The sequence below is a fragment of the Agelaius tricolor genome, unplaced genomic scaffold (assembly GCF_023055355.1).
Source record: "Agelaius tricolor isolate 1412-34295 unplaced genomic scaffold, bAgeTri1.0.p SCAF_10, whole genome shotgun sequence".
Taxonomy (NCBI): domain Eukaryota; kingdom Metazoa; phylum Chordata; class Aves; order Passeriformes; family Icteridae; genus Agelaius; species Agelaius tricolor.
The window spans coordinates 12,412,826-12,433,302 of record NW_027269270.1 but is presented as its reverse complement, the minus strand read 5'-3'; the positions used below and the strand labels follow the sequence as shown (position 1 = coordinate 12,433,302).

General features: G+C 40.4%; 1 protein-coding gene across 1 annotated transcript in view; it reads left to right on the top strand.

The window, feature by feature from the left end:
- The first annotated feature begins 2,753 nt into the window (after positions 1 to 2,753).
- ITGA4 (integrin subunit alpha 4) overlaps positions 2,754 to 20,477 on the top strand; it is a 35,493-nt gene continuing 17,769 nt past the window's right edge. The window contains exons 1-12 of the mRNA XM_071434807.1: positions 2,754 to 3,630; positions 3,717 to 3,838; positions 9,753 to 9,859; positions 9,950 to 10,079; positions 11,359 to 11,426; positions 12,075 to 12,204; positions 15,596 to 15,681; positions 16,009 to 16,068; positions 16,162 to 16,299; positions 16,944 to 17,055; positions 18,685 to 18,779; positions 19,087 to 19,177. Of these exons, the coding sequence (XP_071290908.1) occupies positions 3,128 to 3,630; positions 3,717 to 3,838; positions 9,753 to 9,859; positions 9,950 to 10,079; positions 11,359 to 11,426; positions 12,075 to 12,204; positions 15,596 to 15,681; positions 16,009 to 16,068; positions 16,162 to 16,299; positions 16,944 to 17,055; positions 18,685 to 18,779; positions 19,087 to 19,177 (1,642 nt within the window). The 5' untranslated portion in view covers positions 2,754 to 3,127. The remainder of the gene's footprint in view (positions 3,631 to 3,716; positions 3,839 to 9,752; positions 9,860 to 9,949; positions 10,080 to 11,358; positions 11,427 to 12,074; positions 12,205 to 15,595; positions 15,682 to 16,008; positions 16,069 to 16,161; positions 16,300 to 16,943; positions 17,056 to 18,684; positions 18,780 to 19,086; positions 19,178 to 20,477) is intronic.

The window sequence follows — 20,477 nt, the reverse complement described above, 5'->3', positions numbered from 1 at the left end:
TTCTTGAAGACAGCCTTAGAGGTAAGAGTGTATTTGCCTTCTATAATTTCTCAGATGACAGCATATGAATAATTGACTTTGTGGCCCACTGCCATTGTTGGGGGGTGGTGGGGGAGAAACATATATAAAAATAAGACATAGTTATGGTCTGACCAAAACCCTAGATTTTCCATGTCAGTAAATCAGAAAGGTTTAGAAACTTCAAATTTGAAATAGCACTATTTCAGTACTTGGACAATTTAAAAATTAAACTTTCACGTTTTTCTAATTAGGAACAAGAACTCAACCACTGATTGTTTTTATTTCTAATTCAGAGTAGATTTGGAGGCACTCTTCCATAAGCAGCAGTAGGCTTACACGACACACAGGAGACCAGGGACAGCTGAAAGCAGCCATATCCATGAAGATTTTTAGCAACACGTGCTTTCATGTATTTATAACACAGCAAAAGTAGTCATGTGATCAGTTACCCAACACCAGCCCATACACAGGACTTAATTTAATACAAATGCCTTCCAACTTAGGGAATCAAAAATTATATGTTCCAAAGAAGAAAGCTGACAGACATTCAGAATCAGGATGTTCTTCCTTCAGTAATTTTCTTACCCTTCTTCTCACCAGCACCGGTGAGAAGAAGGGAAAGAAACTGCTTCATTTTAAGTTAGATGTATAGGTTTTAACTTTGTAGACTTGCTACTTCTAGAAAGTTAAGGCTGTTACATGAGAAAGCTCCTAAAGCTGCAGCATCAGTTTAAACCATCCTATAAATGCAACCAATATAACTGTCCAGCCACACAATATAAAAATTACAAATCAGATCTAGGTTTGGGGGATTTTGCTGAGTTATTTTTAACTCAGATCACTTCTCTGATGTGTTTCACTGCTCAGACACTGAACAATATCAGTGTAACAGGGGCAGCAGTATGACTCAAGAACAAGCAGCAAGAGATGAGGACAGTCAGATGAAATGTACACATCTGCTGTAAAAAATGCTGCCAAACTGCAGACTAATATAACAAATCATCCCACTGGCTCCTCTGAAATTGCCTTAGATGGTGAACCAAATTCAAGCACAAAAGCAAGTCACTGTGATATTTTGCTTCTAGTGTTATTAACCCACAGAGGACTATGGGAGATGTGCTGTTGCGAATGAATAGCAGCAAGACATTTTGGGGAGGACTTTTTTATTATTTCAGGATAACTTAGATATAAACTGATACATAACTGATATTTGATTTGTAAATACAGGTACTTGGCTTCCAGTGATGGTTCCACCTTTTCTGCAAATTCTCTTAATCCCTAATAAAACTCAAGTTCTCTCTCCATTCCTCCATTGTCGGTTGCATTTATTCTGCTCTCTGCCTGGTACCCGAATGGTACTGAACCTGCGAATATTTCTCAAAGTATGGATTTCTGACTCTCCAGTAATTTATATTCCACTGATTTCATTGATGCCTGGTGGATCCTGATCACATCCATTCTAGCAGAGTCTAGGAGACAACACACACATTTCCTCCTGACAGGCGATGTAGAGGTCTCAATTTCATATCATAGCTGGTAAGCAGCTATGTATGCACCAATAATTGAATCCCACAACTTTACAATCTACCTTTTCCTGTCAGCTAGGAACCTGGCCACCATCTCAACATGGTTCCTGCATCATGGTGGAACAACCATGTGACAATTTTTCGCCAACTAAACCACAATTTAGCATTTCAATTTTGAATCATGCTTGTTTTGCTGCTTTGAAAATGAGGGTGGAAACTTCTTGAGTAGTAGAAATGCAGATTCACAGCTGCTGTTGATTGTTTTAACTCATTTGATGTCAGTAATTGGAAGGAAGATGAATAGCAGCTGAGAAGCTGTTTGACTCCTTTGCACGAAACAGCCACTGCTCCACATCAGTGTCATCCAGAGAAGCCCTCTGATAGCTCAAGAGATGAGGACTTAAAAAAAGATACACTGCTGACTGGCTGTTAGATCTTCCACTGTGCTGATCTCATTCCAGAAACTACACATCTGCATGTGGTCAGGATGACAAGATGTTTCACTCTGCATTGCCTCAGTTCCCTGCTCTGGTAGTTGCTCAGCATTTTGCAGAAGTGTGAAACTTTCCACATTTCCACTAACTTAATAGAAATGAAAGGGGGGGTATTTTCCCAAGAAATTTTAAATGCCGTGTTCTAAATTTCCATTAGGGAAATCTCACTGTTATTTCTAACGAGTATAATATTCGATAGTTGCAATCATACTGGATTTTATTCCAGATGCAGTAAGTAATCTTTGTAACTAAAATTTTCATTTACAAGTTTTTCTGTTCTTGTTTCTCAGATTCAAAATACCATTATACATAGGTTATCCATATACAGGGATTATTATGGCAACAGGGAAGCCCTGGTATTCAAAGGACTTTATTGAGGCAAGGTTTGCAGATACAAGTAAAGGCCTTGATTTCAGGATGAGCACAACTCAGCATGAGCTAAATCAAGAGTCAGCAACTGACTGCTGAAAACACACAGAAAAGCTCCTCACTAAGATCAAGGGAGCCCTTGCAAGGTCTGCCAAATACCAGATCTCTTGCACAATCCTCATTTTCCTTTGTTCCTTTGCTGTCTGGAGGCATGGCTGCTAACTTTGTCAGCAACTGAAGAACTGAACAGGAATGTGAAAAAGTTACTCTAAAATGTAAAAAAAAAAAAAAAAAAAAGCGATGGGGTGCTGTTTTGACTACACCACACGTGAAAGGAAGGAGCCATCAGCAGCGAGCAGTCTTGCGCTACATATGTAGGCCAGGCTCACTGTGCTCTGTTTCTGCGGCACTGGTTTCAGGAATCAAATACCCCACCGGGGGACAGCAGGCAAGTGCCTTCAGCACAGGCACGGTGGGGAAGGCTTCAACACAGGAGTTCTGGGATTCTTCCTAAATCTAAAAGGAAAACTCAATCTTCTCCACACTTCCTTTCTCAGAACACAGTCCTGCGCTTGGGTGGAGCTGCCCACCCGCTGCTCGGCGGGAGATTTCAGGATAAGTTTCCAGTATTTCCTGCCCCTTTTGCCGGCCCGGCCGGCTAAGCGTGTCGAGGCGAAGCGAGGGGGACGCGGCCCTCTCTGCTCCGCGGGTGTCGGGATGGTCGCGTCCCACGGGGCCGTGCACTGCCCGGGGACACGGGGGCCACGTCCCTTCCGCAGCGTCCCCGTGGGCGCGGACGGGGCGGGGAGAAACCCGACCCCCGCCGCCCGGGCAGGGAGAGGGGCTGTGGCCGCGCGGGAGGAGGTGCCGGCGTGCCCGTGTGACTCCCCCATTCGCGGGGACACCCCCAGCCCGGGCCGCGGGGAGGGTGACCCAGGGCAGGGCGGGGCGCGGGGCTGCCCTGCCCTCTCCTCTCCTCTCGCTGAGCGGAGAGGCGGGAAGCCGGCGTCGGTGCATTGCCGGTCGGCCGGGGCCATGCGGAGCTGCGGGAGGGCGCGGAGCGCTGCGGGCTGGGCCGCCCCGCTGCTCCTGCTTTGGCTGTGCCTGCCGACGGCGCGGCCCTACAACCTGGACACGCAGCACGCGCTGCTCTTCCGCGGGGACAACGGGACCCTCTTCGGCTACTCGGTGCTCCTGCACCGCCACGGCCAGGAGCGATGGTGAGTGCCCGGCCCGGCCGCCCCCGCGGGACCCCGTCGCGCCTTGCCCTGGCCGCGGCTCCTCACGCTGCCGTCTCTGCCCGCAGGCTGGTGGTGGGCGCGCCCCGGGCCAACTGGCCCGCCAACGAGTCGGTGGTCAAGCCCGGGGCCATATTCCGGTGCCGGATCGGGGGCAGCTCCAGCGGAGAGTGCGAGCAGCTCCAGCTGGGTGAGTCGGCGGCGGGCCGTGGGCGGGGAGACCCCGGCGGGGCGGCGGCCGGGGACGGACGGACGGAGGGTGCCCGCTGCCCTGCGGGGTGTGCTGGGCCCTTCCGCCGTAAACGGCAGAGTGCTCTGCCTCTCGCCAAAGGGCGAGATCAGCGCTAATGCCCGAGGACTGTAACGGCGACATCAAGAGAGATGACATGCACCAAAACTTGATTTGGGGAAGTTAGGTGTGACAGATGTCGTTCCCACAGCCGTTTCGCACCTTTCAGCCTCCGAGTCAGAAGCCCCGTGAGAGTTTCGGTGTGAGCCTGCTCTGCGGAGAGCTGCTGCAGCTTTCAGGGCAGTGGGTGAATGCAATAAGCTCAGGGATGGGAGGGTGGAAGTGTATGCCTAAATCATGTTTTCTCCTGCAAAGCCTTCTCTTCGTAGAAACCACCCTAAAGTAACTCTGAGCCACAGTTGTCTTGCTGATGGGTTCCCCCTGCTTGTAGATTTATTGGAGTTTCAGGCGAACAAAGTTATTTTTGACTGTATCGGTGTTTATGGGTCCTGCATTTAACTTTGCCTCTCTCTATCTCCACAGTCTCCATACTTAGGAGATGTAACTGGCTGAACTTACTTAACTTTCAAGCGTTTGATACTTGTTAAAAAGGGGAAGGCTTTGCACTGGGTTGCCATGAACATGTGTGAATTGCTTTGGCCTCTCTTCCTGTGCCATTTGCATACAGTTCTGTTGACGCTATTCATATGCTATGGAGAGAATGTTCCCCAGCTTGTACTGTGCCACCCTCCGACCAAGAGTATCCCATCCGTTATGAGCACACCCCCCAGTAAGGGGAAGCGCGGGAAAAGGGCTATCAAAACATTTGAAAGCAATGGCACACCATGAACTGGTGGCTGTCAGGGCGGAGCTCCGTTTGGTTACAGCATTCTGTAACCAAAAATACGCTAAAACAATTATTTCTCTACATGTCTGTGTATAAAACTTAGAACTGACAGGTTCTATCCTTCTATCCTTTTTTTTTTCCTTTTTGTTACAAATCAATTTAAGAGTTTCATTTTGTAACTAGGCTATAAAAACCTAAGGTACTTCAGTGGTGTTTTACGTGCAGTCCTATAAGAAAAAAACAAGCAGTTGCTGCTAGAAAGAATGGAAATTAAATTTATGCCAGCCTAAGTAGTATTTTGGGGTTTTGTTGAGTAATTTCATTCCAATACTATGTAATGTATAACTTTTTAATAGATAAAGACCTTTTTTTTTTTTTTCCTGACTGCCTGATTCTTATGAGGAGGCTTGCAAAAAGTCTAAGAGGTCAACTAAAGTGGTGAAGTAACATATGCTAAGAGTCAATAAATCCCTGTTCCTGGATTGGTGGTAAAAATAGTCCTTTACTGTGTGAGGGAAGAAAAGGAAGGGTTGAAAGTTTCAGGTTCTTTGAAAACTACAAACATCTGCAGTGCCTCTCAGTTTGCTCATTTAGCCAATGGAGAAACAAAATCTAAGTAAATAATATGATGGGGTTTTCTTCAATAGCTTAAGGGATTCTTAGTGAAATGGGGCTAAAGGTATATGAAAAAGTTTATGTGCTTCCAAAGGCTCAGCTTAACATGGCCTCTATTCCCAGAATTGAAGGCTGCAGGTTACACAACATACTTTTAAAAATAATAGTTATACCACATTTTTGCAAACTAGGTTTTCATTACTGCAAAGATGACGTCTTTGCATTACTAAGGTTTGTCTGTAGTATTTCTTAAGTTAAATAGAAGCTGAAAAGAAGTGCTGTATTGTAAAACAGGTCACTGAGGTCAATGAAGAAGCCAAAGGCAGCTGTGGAACATGGGATGTGAATGAAGTGGCATAGTATCTGAGGTCTGAGAAATATGCTGGGGAACTTGCAATTACAAAGCTGAACTTAATTATCTTTGTCTAACTCATTCAAGTTTGGGTTCTGATCTCATAGAATAGGGAATTTCCTTAGAAAAATGTGTGGCAATATATTGCACTGCTGAACAGGCATAATGAGAAATAAGTGTTTCTGTCTTGCTCTTAAATAGTTGAATTTCCATTTTGTTCTGGTAAAAACATCTTTGAGGTGGTAAGTTTCTAATTATAAGTCATAAAAAAGTAGAGGTGATAACAGGCAATAGAAATGGCTTTCCAAATGTTGGGCTTCTGTAATAAATGGATGCGAATTACTTGGAGACATAAATATGCTAAAATACTTTGTCACTCCTTTTCGCCAAAGTAGCCTTGAAACTGCCATTACTAATTAATGAAGGATTCATGAACCATTAGGAAGCCTCTGATCATACAAAACTGCTGTGGTATTTTTATATGTCACAAGTCCCTATCTGCTTCCTCAGTAGCAAAAGAGCAGTCTTATGCTGCAGTCATCACAGTATCTGGGATAACTCATCCAGACATACTTTAAAGAGTTCTAATGTTCTTCAAGATGTTGTGGGCCCTGGGCTGGTTTAAGAGCGGAAAAGAGCAATGAGATACACTAGGAAGGCTTCGTCTTCCTAGCCCCTCATTGACACTTTTAAATCTCTCTCTAAATGATGAATAGAAGAGTTTTCAGTCTCTTTTTGAGTTCTAGTACTTCTGTTTATGGTGTCAAGTGTTCTAGGCTCCAGATTTATTTGTATTTGGAGAATTTTTAAATAATGGCGTATGTTAGATGCGGAGGCTTGTAATCAAACTTCAAGTTTGTTTGGTTACAAAACTTCAAGTACAAAATACAGTACTTCAGGTTGAAGCACACTGTGTCCATCTTCTAGTCTTGAGTTTCAAATCCTTGCCCACATCAGTTTGGGGTAGTCACAGATTATTGCAGAGGAATTTACACGAAGTTTTCTATACATTTTGACCTATTGAATTTTGAACATATAAAATGTTACAGAAATACTTCAATAGCACTGCTGTCAGATTTGAAACAGTGATTGACTGGCTAAAGTATATAGCAAATAATTTGTGCAATTTGCCATCTAGTCTAAAGAAAAAAATTAGTTTTAGCTACAAACAAATGCAGTAAATTCAGTGCATACTGTTTAACATAAGGCCAGAAAGCTCTGCCTGCAGTTTCAGTCTTGCTCCCTTCCTTTAAGTCTCTGCTACAATTAACCTGTGAACAAATTGCCCTCTAGCTCCCCCAGCTGAATCATTACAATGGAAAAGTGAACAGTTAATGGTTTTCCCCAAAGGCAGAGCTGTGTCTGTTCAACTTTGATTTCAGTAAGTTTGAGTTTTGGTAGCGTGTTTTTTTTATGTTGCTTGCAGTGCTCGTACCTTGCAAGTGACCTCTTTCAAATAGCCATACTATTCCAAGGAACAGGGGATCTTCTGGACCTAGGTCTGTTACAGAAAGATGGAAATGGGTCTCATTTAAATGTTTTGGGTTGGAGTCTTTTGGGGGACGTAAGAGGGATAAAACCCATCAGATCTGTGAAAACAGAAAGTACTTCCTGGATGAGTAAAACTAGACTCTGAGAGCCTGACACCTAGGAGCATGATATCAGAAGGCTTATTGCCCTTGCAGCAGACTTCATTGTTTTCATCAGTTAGCAAAAGGACCAGAGGAGGTGTGGGAGGATAAAGTGGGTGATGAGGCTGTTGGGCATGGAAAGCACTGGAGCAAGTTATATAAAACTGGTTTCTCAGATGACATTGCAAACATCTGTATTATGATCCTCGAGGCCAAAACCAGAAGTGGCTTTTTAAGTTATGACCATATTTGTGTGCAGTTGCATTGTTTCTGTGGATGTGTTCAGAGGGGATGATAGCAGAAGTGTATCTTCCAGCTGTGTAATGTACACAAGCATGGGCAATTACTTATTTCTCAGTGACTTTATGACAGCACGTGCTCCTTTTCCCTGAGGCAACCAAGCTGCCATGTCCTCTTGAGCTTATGCAGTGCTGCTGTGTTGCTTATGCAGAATACTGCATTTTCTCATTTGATAAAGCTTTTATAATGTCATACCCTGAGCAGGGACTCATCAGGGTGTCTGGGATGTCAAGTTCTTGCTTCTCTCTCCCACGAAAGTCTGTAATTTCAAGATGGTTGAATACTTACCAGTCAGAGAAAGAGAGGAAACATAAGGCAGCATGTCAGCAGAGGGCCAAAATAATCCTGAATCAACATATACTGGAGCAAAGGAAAAGGGGAATGAAATCCAGTGAGTGTCAAAGAATGGTGGTGCTTTTTCTTGTTACAAACCTCTGAAAGAGGCACAGGAAGGAAGCACTGAGACAGGCTGAACTTACTCATCTCTCACATCATCATTGTCTGGTTTTATTTGATTTAGTGATAAAAAGTCTCAGTCTCTTGGGGTCTAAATTTATTGCCTTGGTCTTCTCTACTTCTCCCATTTCCTGTAAGTCCACATAAAAGCAAGTCCCAGGTAAGTCATTGTTAGAAGAGGAGGGAACTCATTGCTAGAAAGGAATTACCAGAAGTGCCTTCTGCAGTTTAAAGGAGGACTAATTTTTACACATGGGAGTGTAATGGAGTTTTCTTTTCTGAGGATATTTCAATCAGATAAATGTGCTTTATAATTCATGTAAACCATGGAAATGTCTCCCTTAGGAAGTGAGAAGTTTTCCATTGCATAATTCAGTTCCAAAACTAAATTCCACACTTGATTCTGAAAAGCGGTATATATTCAGCACATGGAAGTGTCATCTCTGACATTAGCCAAGAGGATAATCTATGTATTCATTTAAACTCTCTAATGCATTGGACAGTAATAAATGCCAGTTCTGCTCTCAGCACAGGTGTTTTCTTTGGTGGGTTAATTTTTGCAGGCTTTTTGGTGGGGTGAGGGGTGAGAAGGTGTGGGGTGTGATTTATGGGGCTTTTTTCTGTGCAAACAATGTCTCATCAGCATTAGTACTCTGTGGTCTGGACTGACATCTTCTTCTGGGTAACTAAACTAACCCTTAAACCTCAAACATTTTGGGTTCACCTGTAGTTGTATTCAATCTGAGAAAGTTTTTAAAATTATGCAAAAGAATTTGTTCAAATGACCTAATGTGTTTCCTTATTTTATAAGTTTTTTTTCATAAACTGTCATGCTGATGCATAGAAAATACTGATTCAACAATTTGATTAATGCTTATCCATAAAAACATCTTAACAATTAAATACTTCCTTTATATAACTTAGAATAAATGCGTAGCTTCTCCTAACTGTGGGGATCACTACTGCTTTCCAGAAGAAAGCAAATGTTTACTAACTTGGCAATACTGTGGCCTTTTGAGCTGTGGGGCAGAGTTAGAAGACATTTCAGTGTGTTTTCTCAAGGTTTTAAAAAATTAATTCTACTAAAGAACTAACACTAAGAGCTGCTAGTGAATAATTGCAACAATAAAGTGAAAGAAGCATGCAGGATGTGCATAGGTAATGATGTGCCATCCCCAACAGAGGTGGCAGTACAACCTTTATTTGATACCCATTTGCAGTAGAGATTGTTTTAAGGTGCTACCAGTAGACACACAGTTGGAGGGATGTTTGCTTCAGCCTAGAGTTTAGGTGGCACTCACAGGTACTACTTGTGTTTCTTGCAAGCATTTAGGCTGAAGAGCACTTACAGGGACAGCCCTTCACCAGAATTGAATGTAATGTCACTTTCTATCTGAGTAATGATGGAGAAGGCATCCTCACTGCCAGCCTATCACATTCAGAGCCAGGATGTTCCCTTTGGCTACCCACAATCATAACTTTGCTCGAGAAGAAAGTAAAAAGTCTGTGTGACCTGTGTAAGACAGAGGTCAGAGCCACCATACCCAAATTGCTGCACTGTCCCCCCAGAGTTCTTGGATTCTCCTGTTACCCATTGATTGTTCTTCCCATTACCTGTTACACATTGTTCTTCACCTTGTCCCTCTGTTCAGAGCCCTGGTCTTTGTCTCCTAGGCCATCTCAGTCGTGTTAACTGTAGGAAGACGTGTGTGGAAGAGCAGGATAATCAGTGGCTGGGTGTCAGCTTGTCGAGGCAACCGAAGGAGGGCGGATCTATCATTGTATGTATTAACCACTGGGCCTGTTTGTCAGACTGCAGCCAACTTTCTTGGGCTTCCATGTCAAATGCTGTGTTTGTTTTATATCCATAGGCTTGTGGACATAGATGGAAAAATGTGTTTTACGTCAAAACTGAGCACAAACTGCCACATGGCATTTGTTTTGCCATCCCTCCTGATTTTCAACCTGAGCTGAGCTACAGCATATGCCCATGCTGTATAGGTAAGCAAAAGGCTTGAGTCCTTTTGTAGGGAAGGGTGAGATACACAATTGAATGGTGCAGAGTTTGTGAAAAGCCTGTGTTGTTCTGAGTAGGTAGGTGTTCTGCAGCCAAAGGCTTGGAGGCTGAGTGCTGATGATATGAGCCCAGTTTGTGATGTAAAGATGTTTATCACTTCAAAGAAAACCTGATTTCAAAAGGCAAAAAAATAATTAGAACAATGCATCAGAGTAGTTTTTTCCCAGACTGCATTGCTGAAGGATGTGTGCTTCTCAAAACCAGGCCAGTAGAGGACATCCTTCCTTCCTTTACTCTTGTCATTGCTCTGGAGAGTCACACAGCAGAGCAGCAGAAATACCTGCTAGTGATTGTTACCACCTGCTCCTTAGCCTTTGATCCAAAGGTGCTGCAGTGCCTGTCACAGTGCATGTCCTTGTCCCTTACTTGCCTTCTGCCAAGGCTGTTGCTGTGGCATGAGACCTTCAGGGGTTCTTCCTGGGAGAACTTCAGGAGCAGAATAAGAGGCAAGACCAGAATCTACCAAATGATTCCATCCATGCTTTGCCATTCTTACCTACCACCCACCCAGGAGAACAATAATGTGCCCTGTGCCTTGCCAATGCAAGGATCAGCTGACAATCTGATCTTTCTGTGCAGACAGAGTAATGCCATCAAATGTCTCACTGCTGGCTTTGGAGACTCTTACAAGGCGTAGTGAAATCATGTGGTTTTTATCTTTGGAGACTTTAAGTGTACAAATCTGCGTATGGAATGAAGGGAACCCTGATGGCAGACAGTCAGCAAAGAATTGCAGGAAAGCAGAGCTGGGACAGTGTTGGATTGCTAGGATGAAAGCAGGATGTCTGAGACTGCCATAACACAAACCCCTCATGGCACCAGTGGAGCACAGGGCAAGTTCAATCAAGCCTGTCAGAGTATGCCTGAAGTAGAGTGGAAGAGTGTCCAGATGTGGTGATTTCTCTGTTTCATTCATGGAACAATTTTGAAAGTATAGCCTTTAAAGTCACAATATTTCAAAGGCAGGTGTGATCAAGTGATACACAGTGTTTTAAGTTTGTTACAATAGTATATTGCACCTAAAGGCTATCTAGTAGAAACCAGTGTTTTTAGTTTTATTGCAGAACTGAAAACCAACTTTTTGGGCAGGTGTTTGTTTGTTTGTTTTTTCATAAGTTCTCTGAACTTCTCTTGAAAGCCTGGTGACAAAACTCTGGAAGTATGTGCTTCTCATCCTTTTTAATATTTCTTGCCCATTCCCAGCTCATGCACGAAAGTATGGAGAAAACCATGCGTCATGTCAGGCTGGAATATCTAGTTTTTACATTGAGGTGTGTATTAAAGATACCAGAAGTCTCTCTGTTTATATACTTTTATGTATAATATCTAAAAGGGGTTGTGTAAATGCAAACATCAATGCTGTATTTTATTGCGGGAGGGAAAAATCACTTTTGAATTCATTTTTAATTAAATCTTGCTATAACTTGCATGATAATTCCCAAGTAAGGCTTTAATTTTTATTCCCAAGAATACTTTTACACCTTACTAAATCCAAAGTTATTGTTCATTGGGAAAAAGGGCATGGATATAGCAGAGGATGAAATTTTATTATTCTCTTTAATATGTTTGATGTAACAGTTATAATGCTTGCCTTCTTGCTTTACAGAGTAATACTCTTTATTATTTAATCTCCATTCCACCCTAAGATTGTCATTTCTGAAAAACTCATTTGAGAAGAGAATATCCTGAATTGCTGTATTTTGTTGTTACAGTTTAAAGCTTTTAAAAATGGTATTTTTACAAAGTCTGGAAAATATTATCTGTAATTTAGTAGTAAACCCCAGTGCTGAGCCAGATGCATCTCCAGTAGCATTTCATAGAATTCACAGGAGATCTAAACAAGAGCATTTTACTTGTTTTGCTTATTTTCATGAATATTTCAGTGTGAATAACATGGCTTTGTTTTACTTTTCTTTTAGGACTTAATTATAATGGGAGCCCCTGGATCATTCTATTGGACTGGTTCTGTGTTTGTATACAACAAAACTGCAAAGAAAATCCACTCTTACACAGATTCCGATAACCAAGTGAAATTTGGCAGTTATCTAGGTACTTAAAGGATTTAACACTTTACTAAAATATAAGCTAAATAGCTGCTCTTGGAGGGAGTGCACAGTGTTTTTGAGTGTTTTCACTATTAAAACCAGAAGCAGTTCTAAAGATGATTTCTGATTTTGTTAAATATTATTCAATTATAAGTCCTCCTCTCTGTTCTTTTTATGAGGAAACTTCTCGGACAGTGGATTTCTATTCTTATCATCTCACCATTGACTTTTAACCATTTCTTGATTTAGAACTTAGGGATGCTTCTGATTAGCAATGGTTGTCATTTCACTCAAGTCTGCAATGCTGCCAAGAGCTTTCACAGAAAAAGACAGTGGTTTCACATATAACAGAAATATGAAAAGATTTTTACAGTGAAAGCTGCAGGGAAGTTTTAATTGTATTGTCAATAAGGGGAAGTATGCTGTGACCTTTAGAAACAAACTTTCCTCCAGTGTTGGTTATTTTTTCTTTTTTATTCCAAACATATTTTAGTCTGGATATGTGAGGAGGCAAACCTCATTTATGAATATCTGTAACCAAGGCCATGAAGTTCTACTCATGTACCTATATCCAAGTTACTACCTGTATTTAGTGCTACAGTTTGTAAAGGTTTATGCCAAAAAAACTGCAGCAGCTTCAGAGTTCTCACTACACTGAGAAAAGCTCATCTGTTCTTCCTGAATTCCTAAGCAAGAATATTTTTGCTTGTGACCATTGGGTTTTGCATTTTCCCATTCAAAGTTCCGGTTCACGTGGATGAACATTTCCTGTTTCTGATTCCACTCATCTGACAATAGGAAGTTGGCATATGTTATGAAATAGCTATTGTGAAACACAGTGAACTAAGACTTCAGAATTCAGTTTTGGGCCTGCAAAGGCCACAGTGACTCTGGGAAAGTCAAGCAGAAGAGAGAGAAAGGCTGGTAAAGGGGGATCAGAAATGCAGAAATCCCTAAGATCAACCAGTAGAACTTCTAACCTTTCACAGGACAAAAGAAGAGCTTCAGAGAGTGGAAAGCTCCAGTTTTCCAATAGTAATCCGCAGAAAAAGTACTGCACTTCTCTAGGGAAAAAAGTTCATTCCAGATTTCTGCTTCTACAAGTATAAGAATGAGAATTTCTGTAATGAATGAGTCAGATCACTGACAGCCAGAAGCCAGATCCAGGCAAATGGGTAAAAACCTGCATAAGGACTGTGTTGAGGAGAGGTTAGGGAAGGCCTTTCCACACATATGTGATCCCTCTTAGTTGCCTTGGCCATCCAGGACCTGAAATCAGCTGGTATTTGCTTCACTCTAGTTATCTGATGCGTGTTGGCTTAGCAGAGAATTTGTCTTCTGAACTTGCCTTTCTACAGGAAGGTGAAGAAGGGCACCATTAACTTATCTGTATGTCTGTACAGTAGCAGCTGTGATAAACCTGGAATTTTTCCAGTTTCATGCTACTTTAACCTCTGCTCCTTTCCCTCATAATGGGGTTGAAACCCCATAGTGTGGTTGAAGGATTTAAAGGTACCTTCCTTCCCTCCCTCAGCATCTATGCCATCTTATAATTATTGAAGACAAAAATCTGTTCAGGGTTAATTCTGTTACCAAATTATTTTTTAGAAGTCTGAGGTTTTTGCTCCCTTAAGTAATGAATGAAATTATCCCTACCAAGTGGTGGAAGTATATTGTGACCAGAGTGTAATTCAAGCATGTGAGTAGATACCATTATCTACTTACTCTGTTCTTCCACTGGTAGGGATCAAGACATTGGCATCTTTATTTATGTTTTTCATTAAACTGTTAAAGAATAATAATTAAGAAACTAAAGACTACAGGATGTGCAGTAGTATTGTAGCATTTTCCATAAGTTGGAAGAAACAAGGGTGTTCGTGTACCAGACAACTGAAAGAAGGAAGGAAATTAGATATTTGTAATACATAACACTAGGTAATATTTTCTTGACTACTTGAGAGTCTCTTGGAGAGTAGTAGCTGAGTTCTATAAAAGGAATTTTCAAAGTTATTCAGCCTTTCAAATCAGCTGGCCCTGATGAAAAAGTAACCTTAGGCACTTAAACTGCCTTAAAGAAATCATAAAGTAGAAGACAGTTCCTTTTAGAAATCTGAGAAGGGCAAGTAACATTTCAGAAAACTGAAAAACTGTAGTGATGGTAAAAAGGACAAAACTATGGAGTTGGAAAAAAATTTCATTTCTCTATGCCTTTAAAGGATCAGTTATGTGATTGATCCTTCCCCTGCCAAACATTTTAATACCATTAAAAAGAAATGAGAACTATGTGATTACTGTAATTCTTGTGAATGTTTGGCTTTTTTTTTAAGTCCTTAAGAATTAGTAATGTTTGCACTTTACAAAACAAAAATAACTAGAAAGTAAATGTCAGAGGACGTAAATTAAGCTTCATCCCTAATTTTTTGTTGAGTAAATAAAAGCTAGGTGTTGACCTTCAAGTGATAAATTGCTCTGTTCATCTCTTTTAGCTTAAAATATGAAAAGAAAAAGGTGGCTTAATGAAAACTTTAATTCTAGGCAGTTATGTTCACTGACAAAAGATTCAAAGCTTGTTCTCATCTATCTAAGATGATTTTTCCATTTCCTCTGCATGCTGTGAACATCAGCAGTCATTCAGTAAATGCAAGAGTAGTGGAATATGTTATCTGTCTTGTATTCTGAGCTGTAATGTACTCTGGAAAGAGTAAGGATGACTTGTGCAGCTACAGGTTAAGGTGTTAGCCTTTGTTTTGCAGTTCTGTGTCTGGATGTCTGCGCCAAAATATGGTCCTGTTTATAATCTCTCTCCACATACAGAAATGCTTTGTAATGTAGATTTATTTACTAAAGCTGATGTAATGGTTTTTTACTGCATAATAAGGCTTTTGCAATTTGTTCCTGACATTTTCATGTGTGTGTTCATGGTGCTCTGTGTGTGTATGTGCACATAGAAGTAGCACTACATTTAATTTTCTTAAATCCAGTTATAATAGTCAAATAGTAACAATTGAATCTATTATTTCCACATTCCAGTGCATCTACTTGGATAATTTTTATTTGTATTAATAGTGTGGACTCACTGAACAATTGCAGAATATGCATTAGCAGAAGGTGTTTGCAATTTATTTTATTGTCTTTTGAAGTATGGCAGATAATTGAGTTCTTGGGAAGAAATGAGTGTTTCTGACACTTTTTCCTGCTTGATGGAACTTACTGTCTGTAGTGACCTTTTACTTATACTTCAAAAACTTTGTTTTGTTTTCATTGCTGATTTGCATGAGGTCTGAATGTCAGAGTCATGATAATTTATGGTGTTGACAGCTTTTATAAGATATGCTCCCATTCTTTCTTTGTTACATAGCATTCCCAGTATTGAATAGTGCATTTCTGATTTGCAGGATATTCTGTTGGAGCTGGACATTTTCTGACACCATCCAGTATAGAAATAATTGGAGGGGCTCCCCAACAGGAGCAGATTGGTAAAGTAAGGAATTGTCTATAATATTGGCTTAATGATTATAACCCCAAAAATACCATGATCTTCCAATTTAGATTAATATATTAAAGACAAGTATCAGATGTGACTTTTCATGAGGGAAAAGTTGAATAAGGAATTAGGGTAGGCAATCTGGATAACATTGATGTGAACTATGGTGTTGAAGAAGGTGCAGGTAGGAAACAGGAGATAGCTGTAATTTGTGATACTAAGCATTGCTTTGCTGATTCTTTAGCACATGCTGTAGAGAAAGCACTGGGAAGTGTTCCAGATTACAGTTTGCTGAATTCTGCTTGTGTTTTCTTTTCCTTTTAGGCATATATTTTTAGCATTGAGAAGCAATTCGATATTCTCTTTGAACTAAAGGGTAAAAAGGTAAATCTATCCTATTACTTTTCTGCACCTCATAACTTCTAGCACATCTTCATCAAAATGCAAAAATAATAATGATTTCTTGTCTGCACACAGCTCGGTTCTTACTTTGGAGCTGCAGTTTGTGCTGTGGACCTGAATTCAGATGGCTTCTCAGACTTACTGGTTGGTGCTCCAATGCAAAGTACCGTCAGAGAAGAGGGAAGAGTTTATGTCTATATTAATTCAGGTTCTGTAAGTATTTTCTCTTAAAAACACACGGCAACAGAGCTGTTCTGGTTTAATAGGCTAAGAGGAAGAGTTTCCCATATTTCCTGATATGGGAAAAGCAGCATTAGGGCTGTGATGGCTGCCCCAGCAGGAGTGCACAGCACACCCCCAAAGGCTGCAGTGTCAGCTGTAGCACAGTTACTCCCACCAGTGCTGGAGCTGCACGCAGACTGGGTTCATTTCCTAGGAGCTGGAGGTGGTGGCAGCCTGCCCCTGCAGCCTCTTTCCAAGCTCTCCTCCACTGCTGTGCTTCCCACTGAACTGCCAGCTGAAGAGAAACTTACCAAGCCCTTCAGAAACAACCAAGGACTGAAACATTTGCATGCAGTTACTGGTCCCAATCAGGAAAGAGACTGGTATTCCTCAGTTTTGCAATTTACATGACTGAATAGATCATGCATTACAATAGGCTTCTTTTTATGCTTTCTAAGGCTCAGAAGTGGAAGTGTAGTCACTTTACTATTCTTACACTAAATACCATAAAATGTATTTGAAAATGCTTGCTTCTACATCAAGAAGTTTGGTGGGGTTATATATTGGTATCCAAGGCAGTTTTAACATTTTGAGTAATATTCCATTAATGTGCCATTGACTCTGTTTTCCTTCAGGAAGCAAAGATGGTAGAGCTGAACATAGAGCTCAGCGGGAGTGACTTGTATGCAGCAAGGTTTGGAGAGTCCATAGCCAATCTAGGAGACATAGACAATGATGGCTTTGAAGGTAAGGATCCAAAGAAAACCTGTTGGGTTTAATTCTCTCTGATCAGTGGAATGTCATGATAAACAGGAGGATTATGGAAGTCTGAGAATTCTTTTGGTTTGTGACTTGACTTTTCTCTTCTGACTTAAAAAACAGCTGCTTCACAGTCATTGATGTTTAATACCAAGGCACTAGGTTCTGTCTAAGAAAGAGCATGAGCATAAAGTGATAGCATAATCTGTAACTTTTGTAACTCAAATGGAATCACTAATCCTGTGTTAAATACCTGAGACAAAGGTTGGGGAATAATTTGACAATTCTGTAACAATCATAAACAAAAAAATGAGTCAAAATCTGCTTATTTTATACTCACCAGTAAATACTAAATACATGGGGATATTGAAATTAACCTTCACGTTGGGAGATTGCTATGGAAATACTGAAATGAAAAGTGGATGTAATATGGAGAGTAACAGTAAGAAAAAAAAATTGTAAGAAAAAGGCTGGAAGCAAAATATAAAGAGAAACTGGCAATATAAAGCATTTTTCTGTAGCAATTAAAAAGCACAGCAGAGCCAACTCCTTCAATGATCTAAACCATCAGTTTCAGCCCTGTGAAGATAATGGTGTAGGTGGTGGTGTAGAATCTGACCTCAAGAATGTGTGTGTAATTTTAACAGGCACAACTTGACTGTCCCATTTTCATCTCACTAGTAGAAAGATGTATAATGTGCTTTATGTGGTTTAGTCACCACAGTATGGACTCAGTCAATGTGGATTCAATCAGAGAATTGCTCTGTAAAACCAAACAGTCAAAGGCTTTGGGCTTCATATGATTTTTGGTTCAGTGCAGCATAAATTATTTCTGATTTGCAGTGAGTTCAGGTTTTTCTTATTTGTAAATGCAAGTTCCCAGTTATTAACAGTGACTTTCAAGATGGTGTACATAATCTCCCCATCCCTCCCTCCACTGCTTGGTTAACAGCCTCTGGCTATTTGAACCATGGGAGTTTTTGGTAAGGGCTGTTGAGGGTGGATTGGTGAGTAGGTACGTTCATTCAGTTTGTTATGAGTTGCCTCGTCCCTCTGGGATTAGGTCATCTAGGCATAAAACATATCCCTTTGTACCAGCATATCCCTTTGTACCTTCATTTCCTTGTTAAATGCCTTTCCAAGCTTATCATTAACTGTTATGGACACTTCATAGAAAAATAAATGGTTTATTTTGGGCACTATAATAAGAGTACTTGTGTTTCAGTGACTTAATCCATGTGGGAAGAGCAGGAAAATCATCACTGTTCCATAAATATAACGCTTGTTTTTTCCTCTTTTTTTAAAGATCATGATAATTTTGCCTTCTTTCATGGTAACCTTTTAACCTCTTAAGGGTCAAAATTAGTATTGCTAGAAATAGACTTTGACAAAATGGCAGTATTTGATTGTTGCTTTTCACACACAGTAATTAAGGTAGAATCAGACTACTGAGCTGGACTGTATTGTTTCTGATTGCTTTATATCTGTGTTCAACACTGCCTTTGAATTCAGGCAAGTAAATCTGGTCTGGCATTACATGCATCAAGATTTGCATTTCTTCAACTGTTCAGTAGTCATATTTCCTAGTCCATGATCATTGCTGAATTGTTCTTCCAGATGTGGCAATTGGGGCTCCACATGAAGATAATCTAAAAGGGGCCATTTATATATACAATGGCAGGAAAGATGGAATAACACCATCATTTTCACAGGTATGCTTTTTCAATGCAAAATACCCAATCCAGAAAAACCCCAAGCTTAAATCTGAGAGGGTTTTCCCTTCATTTGACAGTCTGACCATCTGAAGTACATTAAAAGACTTCAGAAAATTTTTACATGGTCTGTGATTTTCAGTCGTAATATAATCTGTAAGAGAGAAAAAATTGTTTTGGGAGCTTTAAAAAAGATTTATGGGATTTAAGTTCATCAGGATTTTTCTGCAAACATTTTTTGTTGGAAATTGTAACTCAGAGATTAGCTTTCCAAGAATAATTTTCTCTTGTACATTTTTCTCCTCAGAGAATACAAGGAAAAGAAGTCAGTAATTCTTTGAGCATGTTTGGACAATCCATATCAAGTGGCATTGATGTAGATAACAATGGTTATCAAGGTAAATTAAGCAATTTTGTTTACTTTTAATTTTTAAAAGAATAGAAATTCATGGGGAACAACCCTACTGTGCTACTTGATACTTTTAACTGAAGCAGAATCTGTTATTGAGATGACATGTCACATCTCATATTTTGGGAAGAAAAAACAAGAGGTAAAGCTGAGGCCAGGCAGTCAGGTTTCACGGTCACCTAACTATTATTTAAGGACTGAGAACAATGTAATAGTGAGATCATAGTGCACAAGGGGAAGAGAAATGTGATTTATATTTTTAAAGCAGACATCTCATTTACAAATGTCACAATGAGCTGCTTTGGGCACTGGAAGCATGTTTGTTGTCCAGACTATTGTGCTAACCTGAATATATTGCTGGCCTTCCCAGAGTCTGGATTCTGACAAGAGTCATGGACTCCTTGACTCTCAGTCTGAGTGAACAATACTTTACCCTCACTTAGGGCTCATGGCATTGAGCTAAGGCCATTGTGGAGTTCTTGTGGCCATGACAAAGTAGTGCTAACTTGGTGCCAAGTATATATTAATTGCTTTATACATATCATCAAAACATTCTGACATTTTGCAGATAAGTGTTAGGTCAGGTCAGGTATGTCTGTCCTGCTCTTGAGGATGGAAAAGCACAAAGTTGCCATGTTTTGTGTTCTGGCTCTGTCCACAGAAATGTTATCCAGGTTAATTTGTAATGCTGGCCTAAAGGGCAGGTTACAAGTAGTCTGCCCACAGGTCAGCTGTTGGTTACTAATCTGGCAATAACGCCCTCAGGCCCTTATATCATTTAGTCATCTGACAATTCACTTTTGCTGCCTCATTTGGGAGGTATATAAACTGTCTATATTTCTTTCCTTCTTGCATGAATAGAATTCAGTTCATTTGGAATAAAGGAAATACTTTTATCTCTCTTTATGTATAATTTCATACATGTTATAGACATAAATCAGTTATATATATAAAAACCAGTTTGTATGTGCATGTATAGCAATATTGAATATCTGGATGGAGAAGAAGGCAAGTATCTCCTACCTAGCTGAGTTGTCCTTCAGTATCAACCACTTAAACATTGAATAGAAATCAAATCATCACATATCAATATCTGGAAGTCCAGCAAATTAGCATGCAGCATTTAGGACAGTGCAGAAGTATTGGAGCTGTCCTTGAATACTAGTATATCCCTTCTAGTAAATAAAGGACAAATGGTGTCTTAATATTCACCAGAAAGTGAATATGCTATAAAATGCTTGTGCCTAGGAAGTAATTCCTGTTGACAAATTATGGTTATTGATACATTC